At 41.7% G+C, this 20,630-nt stretch overlaps 1 protein-coding gene across 12 annotated transcripts in view; it reads right to left on the bottom strand.

The window, feature by feature from the left end:
• St6gal2 (ST6 beta-galactoside alpha-2,6-sialyltransferase 2) overlaps positions 1 to 20,630 on the bottom strand; it is a 75,204-nt gene that overhangs the window by 14,425 nt on the left and 40,149 nt on the right. For 10 of the 12 annotated variants that reach the window (XM_085679640.2, XM_085679639.2, XM_048430180.3 and 7 more), the window contains 3 exons: positions 12,241 to 12,338; positions 8,307 to 8,408; positions 6,945 to 7,119 (listed from right to left, as the gene is read on the bottom strand). In XM_085679640.2, coding sequence (XP_085535766.1) covers positions 6,945 to 7,119; positions 8,307 to 8,408; positions 12,241 to 12,338 — 375 coding nt within the window. Of the gene's footprint in view, positions 1 to 3,563; positions 4,367 to 5,653; positions 5,707 to 6,944; positions 7,120 to 8,306; positions 8,409 to 12,240; positions 12,339 to 20,630 lie in introns of those variants that run through there. The other 2 variants (XM_085679645.2, XM_085679644.2) reach the window with 2 other exon arrangements.

Consider the following 20,630-nt stretch of genomic DNA (forward strand, 5'->3'; position numbering starts at 1 on the left):
AATATCACCAGCAGAGGTTGCCTTTGAAAAACGGATGGAATGTTGGTGGTTTCCATAACAACAACAACAACAACAATAATAATAATAAATTGACAGTAGGACATTACAAACCAGCTCAGTGTCTAGTGTGCTAGATTCCTGGCCATAAGTTGCCCACTAAGATCCAGGAGGCTGGTCTTTCCTGGGTTGCATGGGCACTTTCTGTATATTCTCAGCAGTGAGCCAGGTTCCAAGACTATCACTGAATATATCCACCCTCTATAAAAGTATTTAATCTCATATGGGCAAAAGAGAAGCTGTAGGAGGTCAAGGAAAGAATTCCCTATTCAGTCAGGCTGCAGCAGAATTAATGACCTCACTGCGGCAAGTTCCAAGACACAACCACTAGTATCTAACTAGGGATGAAAGAGAGAAATGGTAATAGATTAAAACACTGTCCAAAGAAATGGGTCCTTTGGGGTCATCTAAATGATCCTAGGGCATCAGCTTAATTTATAGTATTGTATGGCTCAGCAGGTTTAAGGTTGCTGTATGCTTCCCTGGGGAGTTAAAACTTACAATATGTCTCCAGGGTGTCTTCTAATGTACCTATGACAGATGCAGACTCCGATTAGAAATACAACCAGGTGACTGTTGGAAATAAATTATGTATGCTCAGGATGGTCACCTAACATAAGGCTTGGGACTTAAGGAAGTAGCTTTAAAAAGGAGAAATTTCTGTCACATACGGAATAAATTTGTAATATGTAATAGTACATGATTGAAGCAACGACTCATTGACATAATTGGCTCCACGATATCAAGCAGTCTGAAACAATAAAAATACTCAACAACAACAGCAACAACAGCCCCCAGGCAACAACTATGGTATGCAACTAACTTCCATGGCCTTTTGACCATAGAGGAAATGAAAGGCGATTTCAGCTTGATTAGGCCTTTAATGATGGAGCAGTCTATGTCCAGTTGGGAGTGAGGTATTATTTCACCTGGAACAAAACGTTAGATGAGGCACAGCAGAGTTATAGCTAAGGATTACTACCGAGTAGTTATTGTGCTGAGCCACATGAAAACTTCATTACAAAGAGTTTGTTTCATGTGTAAAAAATTTGGAGCTTAGAGCCAGTAAATTAGGGCCCTGATTTTATTCTGATCTCTGCGGAAGTCAAGGTTTGAACCACAAAGTGACCCAGGAGGAGGTAATTACCCTGCAGGAGCATACATCACACTGATGGATGATCCAGAAGTTTAGAGACCTCGTCCCACCTGCTCATGCTCATTCTCCCCAGCAAGTGTTGAAGGTGAGCTGGGGTTGTGGGAGTCCACTAGGGGCGCACTTGCCACACTGAGACCTGATGTGGGAGAGACTTGAACTGGTGCAATGTAAAATCAGAAGGTGCTGATAGGAAGGAGAGGAGAATGAGTTGGTGTCTTCCAAATGCTTAAACATTTAGTCAGCAATGTTATTTACTTCCTTTTATAGAATCTATAAAGTTACAGGAGATTCCCTCCCTCCCTCCCTCCCTCCCTCCCTCCCTCCCTCCCTTCCTCCCTCCCTTCCTTCCTTCTTTTCTTCCTTCCTTCCTTCCTTCCTTCCTTCCTTCCTTCCTTCCTTCCTTCCTTCCTTCTTTTCTTCCTTCCTTCCTTCCATCCTTTTAAAAGGCTGCCAATTATTCCTGTAATTTCAACTTTCAGGAGGCCGAAGCAGGAGAATTTCCATGTTTGAGGTCAGCCTGGATCACACATCAAGACCTTCACCCAAAATTGCTGTCAAGCAAGGCTAAAGAAGCCAGTAAGCACTAATTTCATTAAGGTTTGGTGAAAGTGTTGGGCTTTCATATCTATGTGAGAACAAATAATATCTCCAGGCTTCTTTTGACTTACATACTCATGAAATGGATTTTTTGGGGGAAAAATAAAGTATATTTTGGGGTCAGTGAGACAATTTAGTGGATGAGAGCACCTGGCAGCAAACTTGGTAAGTTTGAGTCCCAGGACCCATATGCTAGAAGGACTCAACCAACTCATGCCAATTGTCCCTTGTTCTCTACATGTATGGTGTGGGATATGTGAGCGTGCGTGCACACATACACACACACACACACACACACACACACACACACTTTTAGAAATCAGATTTTTCACTTATTTTAAAGTAATGACCATGGCACCAAGTCAAAATAGATCCAGGATTATGTAGAATGGTTTGAAAGATAACTTTCAGTTATTACTATGTAATTGAGTTAATTTTTAATGTTTAAATGCAATAAATATTCAAATTTTTAATAATGATTCTTCAAAATATTTTGACAGGCAGGGTTGTTAATTTGTAACATGGATTTGATGCTTAAAATGCAGAAAACATGATTTTAAAGTACTCACCTGTAACATTAGAGGGATGACAACATTATAAACATAAAAAGTTTAATAAGTATCTTATTAATATTCATGAATATAGTGAAAGTATAGCTTAATTAATTTAATATGAATATGTATTTAATCATAATTCTTTACATGTATTCTACTTTATTTATTATTACTATTTAAAGATTTATTATTTTTATTTCAATGTACCTGTGTTTGCCTGTGTCAGTTTATGTGCTCTACAGGCACGCAGAAGCCTGTGGAGGCCAGAAGAAGGCATCAGATCTCCTGAAACTGGAGTTACAGATGGTTGTGTGCTGTCATGAGGGCACTGAGAATGGAGCCCAGGTCCTCTGCAAGAGTAGCAGGTACTCTTAACTGCTGAGCCATCCCTCTCGCCCTATTATTGTTATTATTATTTTAAAGGGATAATAAATCCTTAGCTTTGATAAACTCTACATACAGGAACTGTAGAACTCTGAAAGAGGTAATTTTCCAACACTGCAGTGTGGAGAGGCTGTCGGATGTTGTCGAGTGTTTCCTTAAGTAACTAGATAGGCCCCATTATTGCAACAATAATAATTGCTCAGTTGTAAATGAAGCACTTTTGTTCCAAACTGATTCTATTGGAGAAACTGACTGTGAGAATGGGCAGATTCTAAAGCATGGGGAAATGGCTTAATCCCTCACTGGGGTCCAGTCCCAGTGACGACACAGCTCTGAGCTCACCAGGGAGCCTAGACTGGAGCAGATCTTCTGGACATCTCTTCCCTCTAACACTTTGCTGTCTTGAACTACTTGTCCCTGTTGTGCAAACCAATCTAGTAGACTCTCTTTTGTAATGGACATGTATTGTGTTCTTCTGGAGGATCCTGGATAAAGACATCTTCTATCATTTGTGGATTCTATGTATTTTATAGACACATGGTATGGTGTGTATGAAAGCCATGATGAGCTGGGAGCAGCAAGTGGGAAGAGTGAGATCCAAACAAATAGACTTCAAAGAAACACTATGTACAAGAAATCGACACCAATACAAACAGTGAAATATATGGCTGCTTATGTTTGAATTTTCTGCTTGTGAGTTAAAGAAAGGAACGCAGGAATACAAAGGCAATCTACATCTAACAGGGTCAAAATGTAAGATTTAATGCTATGCCATTTCGAAAGATAAACGTTTATATTATACTTTATTGATCCCTGTATAATTTAAAGTAAATATAAATAATGAATTATTATTTCACTTGTGTTTAATCGTGGCCATAATGAAGTGATAAGCAAGAGGGCAGGTTGGAATTCTGGGTCCTCTCATGGCATCCAAGTCCAACAACTTTTGATAGAACCAACGGAAGGAAGACTCTACAGTTTCCTGCACCTTGCATTCTTTCTATGAGGCCGAGAGTGGGGCTCTGAATATCCCAGAAGCAGCATTAGTGCTCTCTGAGACTGTAAGAAATGGAAATGCCAACCTCTTCCACTTCCTCAGAATCTTTGTTTTAAAAGGCTGCTGCAGCGGGCCTCCAAGCTGGCTCTCACTGGTTCCTGCCTGCAGTCATGCCTCTGCCCCCCTCCCACAGCAAGGCTACTGACTTGCATAACAGGAAGACTGTAGCTAGTCCGATAGCTTAGTGGAAATGGGTGATTACAAGCTCTGAAGAGGCTGCGAGCCAGAATCATCCAACCGATCTGTCCCCAGAGTACTGACTCGCACAGGTCTGTAAGGCTATACAACACTGATCATTCTTTTCAGTTGCTGAGTGTTGCTTCGCAGGAAATGGGTTTCTAATATAGAAATCTCACAGGTGATGCGGGGTATGCTAAACTTTAAGAGCTTGTTCATTTACCAAATACTGCCATTCCTCAGTATCTGGGGAACTGAACCCAGGGCCCCAGGCAGATATCCAAATCCACAGGTGTTCAAGCCACTTATAAGATGTTACAGCATTCCATAGACCTTTGCACATCTTCCTCTGTGCTTTATGTATCTCTAGATGGCTTACAATACCTAAAACGATATGCATGTTATATAAATATTTGTTATTGTCCGGGGAATAAAGACGAGAGAAGAGGTCTGCACACATTCAGAAAAGATGCAATTTGAAAAAGTGTTTTCAGGGAGCGCTCTTTGAATCCAAGGGTGTGGACCCCAGATGGATGTAGTCTCTCTACTTCATTTGTGCAAACTCCTCAGCATGTGTAAGAAAACACAGGCTGTGTTGGTTGCATGGGCAATCACCCATGAAACCACTCCTTCTAAATGGATAGTTGTGAGTGAAGAGAGTGATTCCCTCTGCTTCACTCAGCAGAGTCTTGGACAGGAATGTAGTGCAAGGTGAGGAAGACCCCGCTTTATCTCTGAATAAAGACCTCCATGTTGACCAGCTCCCAGGCACAGGGACAAGCGTCTAATGAAACTGTCTAACCCTCCTTACCCCTCTGAAATGGGATTTGTTCTGGATCTGACGCTAGAGCTTGCAGTACTTAGCGATGACAGATGCTGAGTGACCAAGTCAACACTTCGGCAGGACTTTAGAGCAGGAAAACGGCATTTGGAGCATACTTCTGGTCACAACAACAAAACCAAACAGCCCATCTCATTGATTTCACCGCGGTTCTCATGGGAGAGAGACTGCGATTGGTTGGCATCATCCCACATCTATCTGAGTATATCCAATAACCAAACAGATCGACTCCATCTCAGCCAGATCAAAGAGGAAGCATAAAGGCTACAACAGGATGGGGCTGCCCAGAGGGCACTAGTAACTGTTAACTACCCAGCTGTTTCTACTGCCCATAGTGGTGAGACTCTCACACCCTTCCCCATGGTGAGGCTTAGAGGCAGAAAGTGAGTCTAATGAAGCGGATGGCCTCCTCTAGAGCCTGATCTCCACCCACACAGCATAGACTGCCTCGGGGGAATCCAATGTTTTCTTATCAATTTGTTGCATTACAGTTTCTTTTCATTGGCAAAACTCAGCAGCGCTTTCCTACAGGGCCCCGTGACAATGGAAGGACTCCCCATTAGTGCTATCGAATATGGTAGACACCAGGAGGCTGTCACAACAGAGCACTTGAAATAGGACCGGTCGGCCACAGAAACAGACATTATATGCTATTTAATTGGAATTAATTGAAATGTAAATAGTCGTGTGACTAGCAGATGCTGCACTGAACAAAGACAGCACTACAAAATAACACTTGCGGCTGGCCAGCGATCTACACTACCTCGCCCTTTAGAAGGCTTTATGAGATCCAATGCCTGCAAGTTGCAGAGAAGAATGCAAATACAAACCTAGGTCTTCCCAGCCTCCTTGGTTTCAATGGCAATGAATTGTAGCTCACCTCCTGCACGGACAGAAACAAAGAACTCCACATCACAATGAACAGCCTGGAGGAGGGCTGCCCATGTGGCCCGAGCTCCTTTTCAGTCTGGGAATTACCTTCCACATCTATAACCATCTGTCTGGCTGAACCTTTCAACTTTCAAATCTCTAATAGTCATGTTTGATTCTACCCCCAATTCTGCTTTAAAATTCTTGCCTGATATGATGAGGGCATGAAACAACTTTATTAAACTTGGCCGTGTCCCCGTATGCTCTCTTTGCTGAAAAGTGCACATTCACTCTTTGTTGAAAGTGCACTAAATTTCCTCTCCTAAATCAATAGGACTTTGGAAAACTGGGATTGTATAGGCTGGGGGTGGGGTGGGGTCATGACAAGAAACCTACAGAGACAGTTGATCTGAGCTCATGGGAGCTCATGGACTCTGGACCAACAGTTAGGGAGCCTACATGGGACCAACCTAGGCCCTCTGTATGTGTGTGATGGGTATGTAGCTTGGTCTCTCGGTGAGGCTCCTAGGAATGAGGTCAGGACCTTCCTGGCACTTTGATGAATCTGTTCCCCATGCTGGATTACCTTGCCCAGCCTTGACTCAAGGGGAGGATCTGGATCCTACCTCAACTTGATGTGTCTTGCTTTGTTCAAGACCATGGGAGGCCTGCCCCTTTCTGAAAGGAGACAGAGGAGGGATGACCACATACTGTGGTCAGTATGTAAAATAAATTTTAAAAATGTTATTTAAATAAAATAAAATACATAAAACAAAAGAATTGAGGATTTCAAATGAAACTGTCAGAGGCATTGCTTTCAAAGCAGTTATACCAAGGTTTTTCTGGGATTTTATACTAAATATTTCATATCACTATGATGATATACCCACTCCAAAAGCTTCAAGCCTCACTTGAGGATAGTGTCCTTAATTTAAATGAAGCCAATGTTGCCTCTACAACTCTTCCCTCAACTGATGGAGACCTTCTGAGCAGCTCAAGAAATACTATAAATGGCATAAACTTAAGGTGTCAACAAACCCAGTATTTTTGGTTCAGTTACAGGCTCTCAGATTTCCCAGGGCATTCGGGACATGCCTTCATATGCCCTACATAGGTAATATAAAAAAAATGAGGTAAAGAGACTCAACACAGATGAAGAAATGGGGCAAAACCATAGACTGTGAGTATCGAACCATGACTGAAAAACACAGTACAAGCCACACACAATTAACAACTTCTAGGCACACCTACCAATGAACCCAGAAGATGGTGGGTTGGGCTGGATCTTCTCCCTTGTGTTCTCCTGGATAATGTCCCAAAGCTGCCATATGAATTTGGGGTGAAGAATGTAAAATGGCTGAGTTGGGTTTCTCCGGCGGTGCTGGATATATGGAGTGAAAAGGTTGTAATCTGGCTTCTGATACCACTAAAATGAAACAAAAGCAACTCAAATTGAGTACAGAAGATCACGGCATGAAAAGAAAACAGTGCCGTGTATGTCTGGGGAAACCTAGAGGACTGTGGGCCAGCCTGGAGCTGGAGAGAGGGGAAGGATCCAGTTACTCAGGGAAATACAAAGAGATACCATAGTTCTGGCCCTAGCAGGAATAATGCTTTACTTTTTCATTATTTCTTATATTTTTGATGTTATAATTTATAATTTCTCCCTTCTTTTTCCTTCCTCCAATCTCTCCCAATGATGATTTATTCAGTCTACAATGAGACCTGGGGCTAGATAAGAGGTGGAAGGCATTTGCTATTAAAGGTCTGACAGTGCACCCGAGAGGCTCTGGGCCAGGGTTCTTCATGGCCAGCATGGAAGCAGACAGAGTGGGAGAGGCGGTAGGCATGTTGGGTTCTACTCCAGCTTTACGAATAGAACCACAGCAAGGTTTGGCTCATACTGTAGTATGCTGGTTGCTTGGTACTCAAGCAGTGTGTTTTGAAAGTATATTTTCCCAATTTTACCAAGAGTCATCTTAAGAAGGCTCTACACTCCCTGGTTTTAGTAAACCAAGTCATGGACATTTGTTCCTTTCGCCAACAGCCTCTCAAAGTAGCATGACTATCACCTATTTTACCAAACCCTGTGAAAAAGAGCTCACTGGCTTTTCATACAAAGTTCCATCCAACACAGCTAGTTTCTTCCTTAGGAAGGTAACAGTTTGCTATGAGGTAAAAAATACATCTTGCTTGTATTTGATGGCTATTCCATAAAATTTAACTTATTCAGAAAGAGCCAAAGAGAATTATCCTTAGGGAAGTCAGAGACAGTCTTCATTTAAACAACAATGAACAGTTTAGATTTTTTTTTCCCCCAGCACACCAAATTTATTTCCAAAGCCCTTATTGCCATCCTATCACTTTGGAACACACAGCAGTGTGAGCAGTCTAATTGTTGGTGTAATACAACTTTCTCAGCCTGTATATTTGCTGTACTTCCCCTGTTTCTCAGAGACACAGCGCCAGAGCACCGGGAAGCTCTGCTACTCTAAGTGATACCAAGAGGACTATTACAGATGTGTGAGTTAGCACCCATTACTGACCTGCGCCTCTGGGTAACTCATTGGGCACTGTCTGACCCACGGTCCAGGGCATCAAGAAACTACTTACCAGGTTCAGATTAGCAGAGTAAGGAGCTGGGTCCCAGGCCACCAGGATAACATCTTTATATAAAGAGCTGTCAATGAAGTGATGGCTGGGGTTGGCAAGAATCTGTAAGCACATGATGGGGGGGGGAACTTTATTATTAGTGTTTGTTCTTCAAAATCATGTTTTAAAACAAGACGCAACTGAAAAGCGGAATGAAAGCAAGGCTCGGGTTTTCTCTTTTCCTTTGGGAGAGGGAGTAAGGCTGGTATCACGTGACAAAACACTTAAGGCACATTTAAAGGGATTTGTTTTTTAAAAAATAAAACAAAAGTGAAGCTACAGAGTTCTTAATGTTTATCAGGGCTGCGCCAAATCTAGTGCTCTGGATGCCATTCCTTGTAACAGGAAATCCCAGCGCATGCAGACTCCCAGCTCCTCATTACCTTTGATGTGTGACACGGGTGGGGGTAGGTGAGGAACAGCCAGAACTGAGCTAAGAGGTGTCAGCTGTTGCCCCTCCTCCCAGGGCCTGTCGGATGCTGAATGGATCCGTCAATTTCACCTGCCATCCATCTTTTTAAAAAGCTATCAAGCGCAAGGCATTAAGACCAACCACTGACAAATGGGACCTCATAAAACTGAAAAGCCTCTGTATAGCAAATGACACCATCACTTGAGTGAAACATCAGTCCAAAGAATGGGAGAAATCTTTGCCAGCTATACACCTGACAGAAGGGCGGTGTCTAGAACGTTCGAAGAACTGAAAAGCACGAAATACGATGAAAACGACAATCCAGTTAAAACTCGGGGCATGGAACTAAACAGCGTTCTCAAAAGAAATGCATATGGCTGAGAACATTTTTTAAAAAATATTCAATGTTCTCAGCTATTAGGGAAATTAAAGTTAAAATTATTTTGGGATTTCAACTTACCCCAGTCAGAACAGCACAAATAGCATTTTAAAAAGACAAGAAACACAACTGTAGGTGTGGGCAGGTGGGGAATCTTATCAATTGTTGATGGGAGTATAAACGGGTATAGTCACTATGAAAATCAATATGGAGGTTTCACATCAGGCTAGATATAGATCTAGTCTCAAACCCATATAATGCACTTGGGCATATACCCTAGGATTCTGTATCCTATGACAGAGATACATGGCCAGCCATGCTCATCACTGCTGGACTCACAAGGCAGGCAAATGAAACAGCCTAGGTGTCCATAATGAATAATATTCATAATGAATGAATAATGAACATATAGTACACATACACAGTGGTTTATTATTCAACTATTAAGAAAAAAATTGAAGTTTTTAGACAAATGTCTAGAACTAAAAATAATCATTCTGAGTGAGGTACTGGGACCCAGAAAAGCAACCATTGCAGGTCCTCTTTCACATCTGCATGGTAGCTTTGAATCTTTAGATGTGCATTTTGAAGCTGGAGTACTGAAGAAGTCAGAAGTCCGGTAAGAGATCATGGGAGCTGGGTGACAGAACACAGATGGCAGGAAGGGGAGCAGGGAAACAATGGAGCAAGGGTGGTTAAGTGGAGTGGGGGATAGGAAGGCAGGGTATAGAACAATGTGTGTGTAGGGAATACCTAGGTGGAAAAGTCTTATAGAAGGAAGCCCATTATTGCAGAAGCTTCCTAAAATACAAATATACGCATGTAAAAAGAGTTTAAATAGAAGTACACTACAATGGGGGGAGGCAACACTTCTCCCAGACACCACAGGCTATAAAACCAGAAGTCCAGTGCCCCAGATTGATTGTCTCTTTGGGATTTTTTTGATCAGTGTGGCTCCAGAGACCCTCAAACAATTTAAGTTATAGTCACTGTACTTCATTCCTCTCTAGACATTGACGTTAAGATCCCACTACTGCAGACACCACCCACTTTAGTCTAAGATACAAAGAAATCAATCTGGCACTCACTGGAGGCTTCAAGCCTACTGAGTGCCTTTCATAGTGCTCTGGGGTGCTAGGCATGCTACCGCAGGTGATAAGTTATCATCAGTCTTACCCAGATGTGAACCCTGCGAGCTATGTAAGTACTGGCCCAGCAAGATGTGCCTACTCGTGCAACAGTGACATGAAAATTATGGGAATAACAAAGCACCTTCTCCCTGGATTCCAGGCCCACTCCATAAAATGGAACTTGTGCCTGGTACTGTTAATGGGGTCATGAATTTATAATAGGTAGGCCCCAGGGAAGAATCTACTACTATTCTGCCAAACAGCATCAAAAATCTGTCTCCTAATGAGTTGCTGTTATACCCACAGATGCATTCATCTTTCAATCCTGATCAGAGAAACTTCTATTTGCAGTAAATGGTGATTAACACAGACACCTCTGACGGCTCAATACACAGAGAATACAAGACTTCAGAATGCCCAGCACTAAATTAGACAGGTAGCACACCTCATCTCCCCAAGGTTTAGGGAATCATTGTGGAGGAAGGGGCAGAAAGAGTGAAGAGCCAGACACAGGGGATGTCTACCCCTGAAATGGTGATTCCCAGATACAGCAGCACAGTTGCTCATTTGAACAGACAGTAGCTGTGATAGCATGCATAAAATTAAACCAGACAAAATTCCAGCATAGAGAAGGGTGTTTGATATTAAGCCCTACCCCTAGATGAGGAGCTATTAGCAAGGGATGGTTTCTGGGAAGGGAGAGTCAGCTGTTGTCAGGGATATAGCTTCCGAATGACTACTAAGATTCCAGGAGATGGCCCTGCATCCATGCACATATAGGCTACACTGAGTGGAATTTGTGGTTTATAAAACAAAAAAAGAAGATAATGCATGAAATGGGGAGGAAATTAGGGGTGATAAGGGAAGAATTGTGGGGGGAGTGGAAGGTGGGCGTGATCTAAGCACATTTCATGCATGTATAAAATTCTCGATCAATTAAACATTGTCGCCATTATGAAAATGCATTTTTCATCACATTTTAATGCTTCTGAAATGAGGATGTATCTTACAGGATACATGCATTTTAATTTGGTGGGGCTTATCACTTTCTGAGAAATTACTAAATAAAATGTAGATCTTACCACCAGTGACATCTATGAATTAAGAAAATATGGTAATTGTTTTTACTTCGCTGCAGGCTGCCTGGTGCAGTGAACGATGCAGAGTGTTAATGGCTTGTTCCGCAAGAGGTTCATCATGAATCATGTATCATCTCATTTTTCTACACATTTTGGAAATTAGAAAATGTGGTTTGTTCTGAGAATAATTTTTCCATAAATTTGGAAGACATTCTTATTAAGAACATGGAGAAAAGAGATATCCCACTTCCCATTAAGCAATTTGTTTTTATTTTTCAAATTTCCAAGTCACAGATAGAAGTTTCAAAGATTTCCTAAAAGCTCTAATATTTCATGTGTTTCTGTTCCCTTTAGCTTTACTGCCATGATTTCTTCTGTAATTAATAGCATTTCACAGTTCACAAACTGAATAATTCTCTATGGCAGTGATTCTCAACCTGTGGGTCACGACACCTTTTACAACCCTAACTACAAATTCATCATTCCTAACAATAGGAAAGTTACAGTTATGAAGTAGCAAGGAAAATAATTTTATGGTTGGGGGTCACCAAAGCATGAGGAAACTGTATTAAAGGGTCACAGCTTTAGGAAGACTGAGAAGGTTGAGAACTATTGACCATTTTATTTGTGTGTATATAGCAAAAATATATACACACAAATAAAAATCATTTCTCAGTGCTTAATCTAAGTTTTCATTGGGTCTTACTCATCTCTTCCTATTCAAATCACATCTAAATTCCCTCTTTTTGTATTTTTCTTCACAAATTCTTCATTATTAAAAGATCCTCAGAAATAACAGGATCCTGTGGTTATGGCTAGTCACAGTTCTGTCCACTCGTCTAGGTGAATGACCTGCCTACAAAATGTACCAATACAACCACTCCATCCATCTTACCTGGGAGTTAATGATGCGCATTGTGGTTTTATTTCCGACATCTTTCTCATAGCCACGTGTAGGGGCAGAATTAAATCTCAAAACTGCATCATGAGAATCTAAGGGCACATAAGTGACATTTTTTTCTCTGTGAAATCACATAATCTAGGAAAAAAAGCATTAAAACAAATCTTGCAATATCTGAAACTTAGAAACCACTAATAAAGTTAATATATACATACACACAGAGCTTTAGATAATTTTCTTCTGTTTTAGGATGACATGGAATCTGAAGAGTAACATGGCACTAAGACACACCAGTCAATACAAGTTCACAGATATCTATAAATGTGGCCCCAAATTGTACTGCCTAGTAACTAGAAACCTTTTGTTTCTAAGTATACTCTACGATGTTTACTACTGGCAAAGTCACCTAATGATACATTTCTTGGGATGTGTTCTTGTTTCTTGATAAATTACTATGTGTGTAAACATACACAAAGTCAACTGATTACAGGTAACCTCATTTTGTCAATAATTGATCAATTTCTGCATTACCTTATGCTAGAGGACTTGGCAGACCCATATGGGACCGGATGTGTGTTATGTACATCCTAAATACTCAGGTAATATTATTTCCCTTTTCAGATCTTCCATAGGGTTGAAGACTAGATAAATGTAGCTACTTTTCTCTCATGACTTGACCAAGTTATTTATTATACAAGACTTAAGATAGTTAGAATAGGATATTTGTTCTTATTGTATATAATTTTGTAGTAGGTTTAGAACTCTCTTACTTAAACAAAAGGGGGAGGTGCTGCGGGAGCTACTTTTGCTCCTTCAGCCAACAGCCTTTGAGATACCAGTCCACTGGGGTGTGGTATCTTTCTCTTTAAAAAAGTGGGGCAGCCCTCTGCTGGCTCTCTCTTGCTTTGGATTCCACTTCTGGCTATCAGACACTTATCCTGGTTGTGCAGGAGGCTGTTGTCTAGGACGGTGATCTGTAAGATTTTCCCTTTAAATAAATAACCCTTTTATTAATTATAATTCCAAATAGGTGTGGAATTGTTTTGTGACTTACTTCTTTAAAGTTACATTTGGATGCTTGTTACACACACACACACACACACACACTGTGTGCAAATGTCATGCTTTGTATAATTATTCCCCTTAAAATTTCAAAACATGTGGGAAATGGATCTAGAGGAAAAGGTAATGACGCTGGGAGCCCAGAGGCAGCTCACCTGGAGTTTCCTAGCCTGTAGAATTGAAGTCACTAGGTCACCCGTGGTAAGAACTGCATCTAATCTTGCTGCCTTCTCTCACATACCAAAAACTACAGCCTCTGATTCTGCTTTACTCGCTTTTAGTGAAGGTTTAAGTTTAAAAGAAAAACAGTCCTGGTTTCTATGAAGCCTCATCTTCCACTGTGAATGTCAGGGAGTCCCTGAATTTAGAGAAAAATAGTCTTGGTTTCCATGAAGCCTCATCTCCCACTGTGGATGTCAGGGAGTCCCTGAATTTAGAGAAACTACCAGTGTCATCAGTGGCCAACGTTCTGGTGCAAATAGTACGAGAATTTCTACAATCGCCTTTAGCTCTTAGAATCCTGTGCATGGGGCTGCAGAGATGGTTCAGCAGTTAGGAGCACCAGCTGCTCTTGCAGAGGATCTAAGATCAATTCTCAGCACCCACATGGTGGCTCACAACCACCTGCAACTGCAGCTCTAGGGGATCCAGCAACCCCTCTGTCCTCTGTGAATACTGCATTCACACACACAGACACATAGACAAGCACATCAAAACCAATACCAACAAGCAAACAAAAAGAATGCCATGCACATACAAGTTTAATTTGCAGCAAGCATAGTGGCTGGCAGTATGAGCGAGGGCAAACTCACAGCTTTCTGACATGGCTGGGGGTCACAAGGACACAGAGATACTGCATTTACAGTGACCACGCTCTACATAAAATCCTTGTGACAACCTGCCTTATAAAAGAGGGCTCTGCTATTTCTTTCTCAGAGTCTTTATCGTACTCATTAAAGATTAAAGGCCATTGGGCATGTCCCACTAAAACAATGGTTTTAAGAGGTACCTACTTTTATTGAGAAATTCTGAGCACAATGAATACATAAGTGGTATGTTTTGGCCATGCCATCAAAAAAAATATACAGTATTCTTTGGGAGAAAAGTTTACAGGAATTGGTAAACTATGATCAGTAGGCCAAATGTGGTCTGTCTCTGCTTTAGTGACTGAAGCTGTACAACAGACACACTTAATTTGTGCAAGGGCTAGCCTTGCACAACTGACCTTAAAACAGAGACTTCGTGGCCCACTGAGCCTGAAATATTTACTATATGGCTCTTAAGAAAAAAAATAAACCTTACAAATCTGTAGATTTCAAGGACTCTAACCTCTGCAGAGATAATGCAAAAACCTTTGAAGACTTTCACAGGTTAAGTATTGCTTTGTATTTTTACAATAAACTGCTTTATTTATATTTTAATTATATATTGCATAATAAAAGTAGAAAATTTTGAGCTATAAAAATTGTATTATACAGAACAGAGAGTTCATATTTTAAACTTATTATCAGGATTTTTTACACACACACACACACACACACACACACACACACACACACAAACAGCCAGATAAAACTGAGAGATCTTTTTAAAAAGATTAGACTTTATAACTTCTTCCAGAGAACTGGATATTCTTCGATAGTTTACCCATACTTGGTAGGTGGTAGTTTGTTAAGAGCTGGTTGTACTGTTATATCTCAAAAGCATGTTAATGGGGTTTTTTTTGGTTTTGTTTTGTTCCAAATAAATTGCTGACAACGTATGTTTATGAAACGCAAAGCAGGGTTCCTCTGCAGTCTGCGCCCACCATTCAGCTTATCTTCCTTGTGGAAAGTAATACATGTGTGTCTGAAATAATAAGCCTTCCAAAATAAAATGTTTTTTAAAATTTAAATGAATGGCTATATAAAAAGAGTCCAACTAGCTTGCAATTTTATTTTATAATCTATTCCGTCTTGCTCTTAAAATGGGTGTCTATCTATGTAAACTTTTGCTCAGTGTTAATTTAAAAACTCTCTGGAAACAAGTTGGAGAGTGATTCTGAATATTGTTATGTTCCACTATAGATTATCCACAGGCCATATTGGTTAATATACCATGGATCTCATAAGCCTTCAGGGGTGGGAAGCTTCCAAGTTCCTTGTCGAAAACTTCATTTTTTATCACTGCAAAAAACCCTGTCTGTCTCAGAGTGACAGTCCCATTTAATTCCTTCCCGAGAAGACATTTGCCGAGCGTCCAGGTCTGAATAATTAACGTCTGTCTGTCAGTTATTCTATTTTTCAAATAAAAGCTGCATTGCACGGCATGAGTGGCTGGTTCATCCTTCAGCTCCGTCCCGCAGGGCCTTCCCACTGATCAGCATAAGTGCCTTCTCCCATTTCCTTCTTTGTTCCATGGGATCTGAAAAACACCTGCACTCAAAGGGCCGAGCCCTCGTGAAGGCATCGTTTTGAACGCAGCCCCCCAGCCATTCACAGTGAACACGAGGCTGCTCCATTGTACCGTTCCACTTAGTGGTGACGAAACCATGGTGACCAGTGTTTTCTGCACCCTACCCCAGGCGTGGGCTCAGAGGTCATCAGGATTGTCACCCACTGCTTTTGTTTTAACAGTACAATGTTGAAAAAGAAAAAGACTTGGGGGGTATAAACAAAAACTGAGTTTACCTTCCAGAGCCCTCAAAGAGTCCGGGAAACCATAGATGAACCACAAATTTGAAGTAGTCATTCAGGCCAACCCATCAAAAATTCAAGAGAGAAGAGGAAGACTCCAAGCAGTTGGTATACTATGGACTCAGAAGGATTTGGGGGCAAGACTGGGGAACCAGTGTGACACTGTCTCCACAACCACAGTTCTTAGGAAGAACCTTTCTCTTAGGAAGCCATGCTGCCCATCCCTGTGACACAGTCTCTGGGTCACGATCTGATGAGCATACCCAGGGTCCTAAGTAGTGGATGTGTTTCAAGTAAATTGACTGTAATTTCAAGTTAATCAAATCACCCTCATAAATCTCCAGGCATTTGAATGTTTGTTTCCCTAGGTGGACCAGTCAGTATTTTACAATGTCACAAGGCAGAAGACCATGAATGTTTCTGGAAAGAGTACGCTGGTTTCAAGAGTCACAAAGTTACCAGGGTACAGGAGGCGGAGTGACGGTGGAGCCTGGTGGAAGGGGTCAATGAGCAGGACCGGGGACAAGAAGTTCAAATCGTCCATATTCATTTGATAAATACACATATGCCTGTATGGTAATGCATCGTTAGAAGCTATGCCGTTCACTCACACGCACAGGAAGGGAGCAGACAGACAGTGAGCACAAGATGGATGAGGTCAAGCTTCACTTCTACAGAAGGCATTACTGGGCCAGAGCAGAGCTGTGCTGACCTTCCCACAGGGCCCATCAAGGAGCAACCAGGCATGCTAGAGGCCTTAGCATCACCGTCTAGCCCTGACTCAGACCCTGAATCCTCCCCTCTTCCTCCTCCTAACTTGTGCTGACCCAAAAATAAAAACAAAGCAATCATAGCATGCAGCCTCCAGACACCAGCCAATGGCTTGCAGGGACAGGACAAAACCATCAATTATCTCTATCAATTCCCACTGTCTTGTCCCTCTCCCCTCTGACCTGCCTGTTCCACTTGACTTCTCTCATGCCTCCAAACCTGGGCTCATGTGTGATGTCTCTAAAATCAAACATCTATGCTTAGGTTTCCTTGCTTCAGCCCTCATTGCCCTCAATTCCTAGAGATTGCAACTTCAATCGACACTCAGTCCAGTGGATTCTGGATGCCTGTGTCCTATCTAGAAATGGAAATGTATGTATCACTCAGGGCTATTGATTTTACGGCAGTCAAAATGTGCTAGAACAGGTCTTTGTTTACAGCAAACACTCTCAGCTGGCAATACTACTGCAACTGGTAAATGGAGTCTGACAGTAAGCATCAGATTATCTACGCATTGCCCTCCTCCCTTCCTTGCTAGTTTCTTTCCTGCCTACTCCTGGCCCTTGTACTCACTGAAGTTTTGCTGGTCTTATGCCCTATACTGGACCCTTGGCCTGGACCGGCTTCTGCAGAGCTGTCTTTCCTGACCTCCTCTCTGCCCACCAGTAAGAATTCCTTTGAGAGGGTTAGTGTTTTGCCATCACTTCAATCCTGCTTATCTCTACGTTCCTCTGCCTTTGTCCCATTCTCAGGATGCCGGAATTGTCTATTCATCGTCTGGTTCTCCCTAGAATTGTACAGAATTTGAAATCTTCGCTGTCCCTTATTCATCTTTGTGCTTAGCACAGGATCTCCTTGAGAAATGGTGATCAGCAAACATCTAATGACTTAGGGACTACATGATCTTGGCTTTTTAAACGTAAGATTAAAGAACTTGCCAAATCCAAGACCAGCTCCAGATGTTACTGTGGGTTCTACACCCAACATACCCCACCCCTACCTCCCATTTTCCCACCTACGTGATACTATCCAGTTGTTCAATAACACAGACCCTGTCTTCCACATCAAGACTGCGATGTCTCCCCACAGCGAATTTTTATTTTCTCTGGGGGATTTCCATAGAACTGTCAGGAATGACCAGCAAATCATTGTCATTTGTTGTCTGGATGATAAGAAACTGTCTCATAACTGAAAGGAATATTTCATGTTTCCAAAACAGCTCAAGTCACGCATTCAGAGTAAAGGTCTTTAAAATCAGTATACCTCTATAATCCCAAAGAATTGTTCCATAGGACTTAGTCTAACAGAATGGGGCCTTGGGAGAAGGACTCAATGCCCACAAAACAAACACCTGGGGGAGTCAAAAGGTAGTCAAGTAGCAAACTATTAACTGGGCCTCCTCTGGAAAAACAAGGAACAGTAGAACCGTAGCCAGAGAGCCTCTGGCAGAGCTAAGGGTGGACTACGGCATATGACTGCCTTGGACATGCTTTAAATTTTTCACCATGTCATCTTTGGGAAACTCATTAGAACTTCACTTAGCCATTCCAGAGGGGGCAACCTGAGGTTAGCTGCAGCATGCTCCTATACCCCAAGGTATATGAAGAGATATAAAGTCTACTACATGAGACTGTTTTTGCTCTGAGACCCACTGATGACCATAAGGGTTTGCAATGGCAACGCCAGGTGAGTAGGGAGGACAAAACCCAGCCCTTGGCATGTACAGGATTGATCCAGCACACCAGCTTACAAAAGTGAACAGCTTTTTTGTTTCTACAAACTAAGCAACACTATGGTTCTAAGAACCAAAAATCTCAGGTATAAAATCTGAACCTAGACAAAACAAGACAGAACCAACTAACCAGCCAAAGTAAGAAATAACCCCACAAATTCCTTAAGCCTGTTCTTCATTTCTGACTTTACAATTCTTATCCTGAAGTCATACAGTTGAAATTAAATTTGGGTACTAGAAACGAACAAATATGTAACAGTGGTCTTTCATGTTCCCCAGAAATATGGCTCTCAAAATGACTTTCACATCCTCTTCCACATTTTGAGCAGAGTTTGAAAGACTCCAGTCATGATCCTTTATGCGTGAAAAAAAAGGCTAAGATTTCTTTTTGGTATGCAAGAGCCATTTGAATACTCTATATTTATGATGCAGAGGTGTTTAAAACTAAACAAAACCAGAAATAAGTTACCGCCTGCTTCAAAGCATAATACTTAAATTCCTCTTCTGCATTATTAATATTGGTCCTTGGAAATGAGAAAGAGCTGTGGTGTTATTTCACCCTGGGGACCTTTAAACCACTGTTTGTTCTTAATAAATTGCAGGCTGCTTTGCTCTGGGTTTTGCTACAAGCTCATGTGACGTATGGATAATGTTATTATGAGCCTGATGTAATGTCAGCATGGAGACATGGGGACCTCATACCACAAGGCCATAGTTGTTGTTCTCGGGTTTTAACTTAAAAAAAATTCCCATTCAGTCTCATTCCCCAAAAAACAGCTGAGTTGAGGGTGTTTCTGAGTGTGCCTTTCCGAGTTGGCTGCAGGACACCATCACTCTTCAAGGACACAGAACTAAAGGCTCTGTTTAGAAGAATCAGGGCAACAGTGAATTGCTTCTCTGTTATGAAGAAGCAGTGTGCCCCCGAATGTCACTTCCATGCTAATGCCTTAGGACCTGCCACATCTACAGTGAGAACTTTTGTGTCCAGACTTGAGGCTGAGGCTATGTTTGAGCCACATTTGTAGTCTGTGCCCAGCTAAGAACCCACAGGGGGATAAACGCACACTTGTAAAATCAGTGATCTTAAGGGCCAAACTGCTTGCCCTTAGGTGCTTGCCCTTAAGGAGAGACAGCAATGCAATCAGCTGCATTAGAGGGGTCCTAGAGGGAAGGATCTAAAATTGCCAGGGAGAGAAGAGTGGGGGAGGGACAAGGCAGATGGGTAGATACTTTCTCTGGCAAAGAATGGTGTGGGAGCCAATGCTATCCACCAAGAACTGAGCTTCTGTTGGTGAGCCCATGTCTGTCTGCCTGTGGCAGGAACGACATTCTACGGTGGCAAATATACTTACTACAACCCTATTCCATGCCCTTCAACCAAGAGATTCCTGCCCTGAAGTCCTGCCACTTTAAGGTGGCAGAGAGCTGTGGCTGTTGACACTGTGTGTCAACCTGGCTATGCAATGAGGCCTGGTAGTCATTGTGAAGTTTTTCTTTTTGTTTGTTTTTAGAAATCACATTACTCTCTTTGACCGATGAGTCAATTCCATCTTACACCTGTAAGAATGGCCAAGATTAAAAAAAAAAATAGAAAACACTGAGGACAGCTTATCCTGGAGAGGGTGTGGGGTAAAGGGAACACTCCTCCATTGCTGATGGGAGTGCAAACTGGCACAGCCACTTTGAAAATCAGTATGGTGATTTCTCAGAAAATTAGGAAACAATTTACCTCAAGACCCAGTAATACTACTTTTGGGTATATACCCAAAGTATATATTCAATAGTACCACAAGGATATGTGCTCAGCTGCGTTCATAGCAGCATTATTTGTCATAGTCAGAACCTGGAAAAATCAAAATGCCTCTCGACTGAAAAATGGATAAAGAAGATGTGGAACATTTACACAATGGAGTACTACACAGTGATAAATAATAACAAAATCTTGAAATGAATGAATCTAGAAAACATCACATTAAGTGAGGTTACACAAACCCAGAAAGACAAATATAATATGTGCTCACTCACAAGTGGTTTTTAGACATAAAGCAAAGAAAAACCAGCCTGCAATTCACAATCCCAGAGAACCTAGATAACAAAGAGGACCTTAAGAGATCTAATCTACGCGGAAAGTAGAAAAAGACAAG

Source organism: Myodes glareolus, chromosome 18 (assembly GCF_982192425.1).
Source record: "Myodes glareolus chromosome 18, mMyoGla1.1, whole genome shotgun sequence".
Classification (NCBI taxonomy): Eukaryota; Metazoa; Chordata; class Mammalia; order Rodentia; family Cricetidae; genus Myodes; species Myodes glareolus.